This window comes from Rhamphochromis longiceps, linkage group LG20 (genome assembly GCF_057381845.1).
Source record: "Rhamphochromis longiceps isolate RC_006_pf linkage group LG20, R_longiceps_female_GT1.1, whole genome shotgun sequence".
NCBI lineage: Eukaryota > Metazoa > Chordata > Actinopteri > Cichliformes > Cichlidae > Rhamphochromis > Rhamphochromis longiceps.
Genome location: NC_140576.1, coordinates 12,124,628 through 12,131,675, shown reverse-complemented (window position 1 = coordinate 12,131,675; position 7,048 = coordinate 12,124,628). Strand labels below are relative to the sequence as shown.

General features: G+C 40.7%; 1 protein-coding gene across 3 annotated transcripts; it reads left to right on the top strand.

Moving 5' to 3' along the window:
* Positions 1–1,215: 1,215 nt before the first annotated feature.
* otud3 (OTU deubiquitinase 3) lies at positions 1,216–6,682 on the top strand. 3 transcript variants are annotated; one of them, XM_085394629.1, is made up of 8 exons: positions 1,216–1,350; positions 2,474–2,779; positions 3,345–3,493; positions 5,023–5,135; positions 5,248–5,370; positions 5,510–5,642; positions 5,858–6,045; positions 6,261–6,682. In XM_085394629.1, exons 2-8 carry the CDS (start codon positions 2,574–2,576, stop codon positions 6,423–6,425), a joined length of 1,077 nt encoding a protein of 358 aa, XP_085250755.1. In that variant the 5' UTR covers positions 1,216–1,350; positions 2,474–2,573; the 3' UTR covers positions 6,426–6,682. The 3 variants fall into 3 exon arrangements, with proteins under 3 accessions (XP_085250755.1, XP_085250757.1, XP_085250756.1); XM_085394631.1 differs by having other exon boundaries at positions 1,232–1,350; positions 2,526–2,779; XM_085394630.1 differs by having other exon boundaries at positions 1,257–1,350; positions 2,478–2,779.
* Positions 6,683–7,048: the final 366 nt, after the last annotated feature.

Here is a 7,048-nt window from a genome sequence, read left to right as displayed (position 1 = left end):
TCCTCATTCAAGGCCACCCGCGTCGACCGAAGACTGTTGACTTTTGCTTAACTGGGTGAAGGGACACTTTCTCTCGGTTGAACACGGAACACACACACGCACACATACGCATGTACACTGACACAGACCTACACTCACCCCCCACCCCCTCCAAATGCCTTCGATGCTTATGTCTTCTATGTTGTGAGATATGCTGATTCATGTCCTATGTGCTGAGGTGTTTTTCTTTCTTTTCTCAAACTGATCTCCCTGTTGGAGCTCAGTCTGGGGGGAGTTATTTTTTCTCCTCGTCTTTCCTCATGTTGTGCATTTTCCATTGTTATACCTCTCTGACCTGACTTCCCCATGTGATGTTGTAATGTATGTATGGTCGAAGGGTAAGATGGCGCTGGCAAAGGTCGGCAGCCTTAACCCAACAAATTAATAAAGATTATCTTATCTTATCTTATCTTAGTCATAAATGTAAAATTGTGAAGTCAGCTAAAAATGGCCTTTTTTTCACATGATGTTCTGATATCAACTCAAAAATAGAAACTCTTATCATAAAACATGATGTGCCTTGCTGACACACACACACACACACACACACACACACACACACACACACACACACACTGCTCGTGCACATACAGTACAGAGTTGTTGTCCTTTGAGTCAAACGTGGCTGACGGCTCCTATGTTTCACTCAGGTAACGGGCGCTGAGTGCTGCACACGTACAAGCACGCGGATAGCCTGTAGGCCATTACATCTGTTCACACAATGCCAGCACTTACCCATGATAACCCCCACACACACAGAGCCGTATGGCTCCTTTATGTTTTTTCTTGTCTCGTTTTTTGGAAATAAAAAAAGTTTTATGCAGTTTTATCTCTTGAGATTATTTTCTTTATCTGTGTCTGTTTTTGTTGATGTTGTTTTTCTTAACGTTGCAAACATCCTGTTTATTACTTTTCAGCCCACTCCGCCTTATATTCATCAACTGCATGGAGTCATTAAAATGAGTAGGTTGTGAGTAGCCTTAGAAGACATTAAGAAGGCGGAAGGTGGTGAATTTAAAGACCACGAGATAGATAGAAAGAAAGAGAGATATATACTGGAGTCTTGTCATTTTTTTTCCTTGTTGTTTGTTTACTTTGTTTAAATGAAGAAAATTTGCTGCTACTGCAAGCCTTTTTAATCGCATTTACGGTTTGGCCCATTTCTCCTTCCGTACATTTTGACGTACACGGATATACGTACGCGGAACCTCAGTTGTAAACAAAAACGGACAATCACAACTTTCCTATTCTGAGCTAGAACATAATAAAAACAAAAACTGGTTATCTCGTCAATCAGAGTTTTTTTTAAAGGTAAGTGTCAGCACGTCAACTATGTTAAGTTACTCGGTGTGTCATGATGTAGTGATAAAGACAAGAGGTGATTTGTTATGTAATCTCTCCAGCTGTTGAGTACTCTGCACCTAGCCGCTAATGCTAGCTAACAGCTAAGCTGTTGCCGAAAACGCTTCGTTTGAGCTAAGTAGATAGCGAGTGACTCCGTACCCACTTAAGTTTCTAAGTGTTTATTAGTTAGCTTCCATACTGCTGACTAATTGGCTACATTTAAGAAAGCAAAGTAAAATGATTTAGCTTCAGTACAAACAAAGGAAGTAAAAAAAAACTATTGGACGTTTATATCTAAAACGTACCACGTTTTAGACGTGGTGCGTTTTCTCTAAAGTGTATCACGGCTTATGTTTACAGGCCAAGAAAAATAAACAATTATATAAAATTAAAAAAAAATACAAAGCCGGGTTAGGGGATATCCTTCAAAGAAAAATCCAGAAAGTTTCGAAATTGGAATTGTTAATTTTCAAGAAAAAACAAAATATTATTTGGCAGAATTAAAGTCACAAAACGTCATAAATTACCTGAGATAATACTGACAGATATATATATATATATATATATATATATATATGTATATATATATATATATCTGTCAGTATTATCTCAGGTAATATATATATATATATATATATATATATATATATATATATATTAAAGAAATGAAAATAAAAAGTTTATGCTGCCTTTTTGAAGTAAAGGTACACTACTGTGAAAATGTCTTGAGCCACCCCTCATTTCTTTCTATTTTGCTTTCATACAGTCAGACTGTCTGAAAGTTTGTCAGTCACATAACAGAACCGATAGATTTTGGTCCCAAACATATTGCCGCACTGTAAAAGCATACGTCAATAGAAAAACACATAGGGGAACACTATTAATCATGGACTGGCCTCCCCAGAGCCCAGACCTGGACATTATTGAAGCAGTGTGGGATCACAAACCCCAAAGAAGAGCTTTGAATGTCCTTCAAGAAACTATATATATATATATATATATATATATATATATAAAATCTAGAATGATCTAATATGCCGTCTGGTTGAAATATTTAAAAAATCTACTATTTCTCTGTCATTAAAAAAAGAAAGTTACAGACGTGTGGTAGTCTTTCATGAAGCGCCTGCTCGCTGCCACAGGGAGACGCACTGTGGTGTTGTAGGCCTGCAGACACGAGTGCAGTCAACATGTCGAGGAAACAGACGCACAAATCTTTGCGGAGCAATAAAAAGAGTGAATTGGAGCGCAAGAGGGATGAAAGGGCAGTGCGCCGGGCCATCGCAAAAGACCGCAAGAACCGCCCTCAGGATGGCGATGAAGGTGCAGAGTTTGTCAGTTTCTCCAATCAGCTGCAAGCACTGGGGCTCAAGCTGAGAGAAGTCCCTGGAGATGGGTAAGAGCCAGAATATCAGACCTGCTCTCTCTGTGTGGTCCTGCTTAAACTGATTTCTCATTTATTTCAAAGTGATCAAAATATTATGTGAACTTATTATGTGAACATGTGAACACCAGTGTTGAGTCTGTAGGTTGCATTAGCTTATTGCTGTATTAAAAATAGTTTTGACTCAGAGGGAATCGTGTCTAGTTAATGAGGCTTAGTATCACAATGTAGGTAAATAGGAGATTGTTCATATCCTATAACTTGGCCCACCACATCCCATATGGTGATATCTTAAAAAACAGTTCTGGCTTTAGATCGGAGCACCTGGATTTGTTTTTAATTTTTTTGGATGCAGTTTTTAAAAGAGCTTAAATGTATTTAATCTGTTCTAAAAATGCCCTGTCTTTATCCTTTACATAATCAGTTATGAGGGCTCAAAAATGCTTGGAAAAAAATAAGGCTGAGCAGCTCTCTTTGATTTAAAAATTCGAACAACTTTTAACTTCATTTTGGTAAAGATTGTATATTAAACCCTTCAACCACAGGCAGTCATTTGTCATTTCCTTTTGTTCTTTAGGAATTGTCTGTTCAGAGCTCTAGGCGACCAGTTAGAGGGTCACTCCCGGGGCCACCTGCGTCTTCGCCAGGAAACTGTTGATTATATGACATCCCATCGACAAGACTTTGAGCCCTTTGTTGAGGATGACGTTCCCTTTGCACAGCACTGTAAGAAAAAAACAAGCAAGCGGGTAACATTGGCTACATATGCCAAGAAAACAATGTGATTAGCTAGACTTACTCTAACTTGCAATCCACAATCTATAACGGTACCTACGCTATATTGCTAAAAGTATTTGCCTTCACACCTATACAAACTTGACTGACATCCCACTCTTAATCCATAGTGTTTAAAATGGTGTCAGCACATCCTTTACAGCTGTAACAGCTTCAACTCTTCTGGGAAGAGTTTAGAAGTGTTTACGGCAGTTTTTGACCATTCTTCCAGAAGTACATTTGTCAGGTCAGACACTGATGTTGGACAAGAAGGCCTGGCTCACAGTCTCCACTCTAATTCATCCCAGAGGTTTTCTGTTGAGTTGAGATCAGGACTCTGTACAGGCCAGTCAAGTTCTTTCAACCCAAACTTGGAAGAGAAACTTGGAAGAAAGAAAACACATGGCAAGGTCCACGTCTGTGTGCACTTTGCTTTATGCATTGTTATATAGTCACGATGGAACATCCCCAAATTGTTCCCACAAAGTTTGTCCAAAATATCTTGGTATGCTGAATCATTAAGAGTTCCCTTCACTGTAAGTAAAGAGCCAAGCCCAACTTCTGAAAAACAACTCCACACCATAACCCCCCCGCCAACAAACGTTACACTTGTCGTAATGCAGTCAGACAAATACCGTTCTGATGGTAACTGCCAAACCCAGACTCATCCACCAAATTTCCAGATGGAGAAGTGTGATTCGTCACTCCAGAGAACTGTTTCCAATGCTTCACAGTCCAGTGATGGCTCAATTTACACCACTTAATCCAACACTGTGTATTGTGCTTGAATCCAGCTGCTCTGCCATGAAGGCCCATTCCATGAAGCGCTCTACACATGGTTCTTGAGCTAATCTGAAGGCCACATGAAGTTTGGAGGTCTGTAGTGCTTGACTCTGCAGGAAATTGGCAACCTCTGTGCACTATGCACCTCAGCATCCGCCGACTGTGGAATATTTAGTAGCGAGGAAATTTCACGATTGGACTTGTTACACAGGTCCTATCACGGTACCACACTGAAATTTACTGAGTACCTGAGAGCAACCCATTCTTTCACAAATCTTTGTAAAAGCAGTCTGCATGTCTTCATGCTTGAATATTATACCCTGTGGCCATGGAAGTGATTGAAACAACTGAATTCCATGATTTCAGTAGGTGAGGGAATATTTTTGGCAATATAGTTGCACAGACAGACAGCTGAGTTCAGTGGGATGCAGTTTTGACCAGAAACTTTGCAGTGACCTCTGGTGGTTATTGCTTCTGAGTGACAGATGTATGTAAGTGGCCTGTGGGAGGGACGGGGTGTCACAAAATAAATATACGATCTCTTAGTTTACTTTTTTTTTAGTGTAAAAATGTGGAAATAGTAATATATACAATAGGACAGCTTTAGTCATTTTAACAGACAGACTTTAAGAGTCATGTGTTGAAAGTTCAAGAGAGCAGTTGTGGCAGTAACAACTCTGTGCTTCTTTTCCTTGCAGTGGCCAATCTTTCTCAGCCTGGTACTTTTGCTGGCAACGATGCCATTGTGGCGTTTGCTCGCAGTCAACAGGTGAAAGTGGTTATCCATCAGCTCAACACTCCACTGTGGGAGGTAGGAGCAGACACTTTCAAATTATGTCTCCTGATCTTGTGCGCTAATATAATTTGTTATATGATGTCTCTGTGGCACACCACGCTGTTTATATGTTGTGTTTTTGTTGCAGATCAACGGTTCAGAGAAGCAGGTGTGCCGAGAGCTGCACATTGCCTACCGCTATGGAGACCATTATGACAGCGTGAGACGGATAGGAGACAACTCTGAGAGTCCTGCTCAGCTCCGCATAGAGGTGTGGTGTCCTACCAGACCAGTACTTAAAGAACAGTTAGCTCTCATCTAGCATGCGTCTTTATATGTCAACACTGCACCCAATGAGCCGTCTTCTACTAGATTTTTTCTGATGTTTTTCTTATCATTGTTGTTCCCAGAATATGCAGAATTCACATGGACAGCAGCGTGAGTTTGGGGACGGTCAGAGAGACAGGCACAAAAAGTCTTCTCCTTCAGCGTCAGAGGAGGACAACGTGATCCTGAGCTCCATCAAGAATCGAGGGATCCAGGGTTAGAAGTTACATTTAAATTATTAGCTGTTGGAACAAGTAGACTTCTGTGAGGGAAAGCAACATAATCATCAGAATCATGAATGCTTTGGATTTTTTTTCACAGCTAGTTGTGTTGATCACATAAACATCCCAGCATTGAACTAAGACTCTTAGTATGACACTAACAGAAACAGATCTGATTGTATTTGCATGTTTATATCTTTTTTGCCTCAGGTGATGAGGAAAACTTACTCCAACTGAGTGCAGCGACAATCAACGCCGAGTGGCTTGTTGGCTCTGCGGTGGGCCAGTCCTGCCAGGGCCAGTGTGCCTCTGGATCCTGTTCAGCCTGCAGAGCTGCAGCCACTCACTGCAGTGATCCCATCCAGACAGCAGAGGGCAGCAACGTTCAAAAATCCAAGGTTGTGGACACAAATTTCCTGCTAATTATTTGCATTATAAAGGAGCCTGTCTAGCTAAATCAATATTTTATACTTCACATTATACATGAAATTGATTCACATTGGTGTTCCTAACTTGTGAAATATCTTTTTGCAGCATTGGTCATGCTTTAGCAGTTTTAAACTTTACTCAATGAGGATAACTGACTTTTTCTTTTTTTTTCGCTCACCCCTAGGTCTCCAACAAGCAGAGGAAAGATCAGCAGCGGCTCGAGAAAAAGAAGCGTCAGGAGGAGCGGCATCGACAGAAGTTCCTCCAGAGTAAAGGAAGCCAGGACCAGAACCAAAACCTGCCAGACGCTGTTACTTTAGTACCAGCTCTGAACACTCTCAGCATATAGACTGGAGCATGGCCAAAAATACCTTCTGCTACTCTTGCTACCGGTGGCTGTCCACAAAGTTTTGCACATAGTCAAAATTTCAGTCACATTGGATAACTTTTCCTAAGGAGAACCCTCTAGCATCTTTGCAAAGAGTTTAACGGTGCCTGCAAACTGGTGTGTGTGTGTGTGTGTGTGTGTGAGAGATGGGCGAATGTTGTAAGAGACAAGCGAAAACGCATGAGTATCAGTATTTCTGTTGGGATTTTTCTTTAGTTCCATCCATTCCAGGTGTTGGTGTATGTAGAAGCTGCTCATATGTGGTTTAAGCACTACGTTATCTAGCTCCTTTCTATGCTGGACATCGGGCTTTTCATGACTACAGACAATCTTGCACAGCCAGGCTTTTTGATTTGCCACAGACTTGAATTTATTCTGATGTTCGTTCTGTCTGTGATCGAAGAATAAATTCAGTATTGGGGGGGGTGGGGCAGACGAAAGGATTGTTATACACAGTGTGTGTGTGAGGAACGTGGCAATAAATAATAATAAATCAGATTTACCTTTTTTTTATTCCTGTGTGAACCCAGTAGTACGCTATGTACTATCCAGGGTGACGAGCTGTTTAAATTAAAGGTTTATGA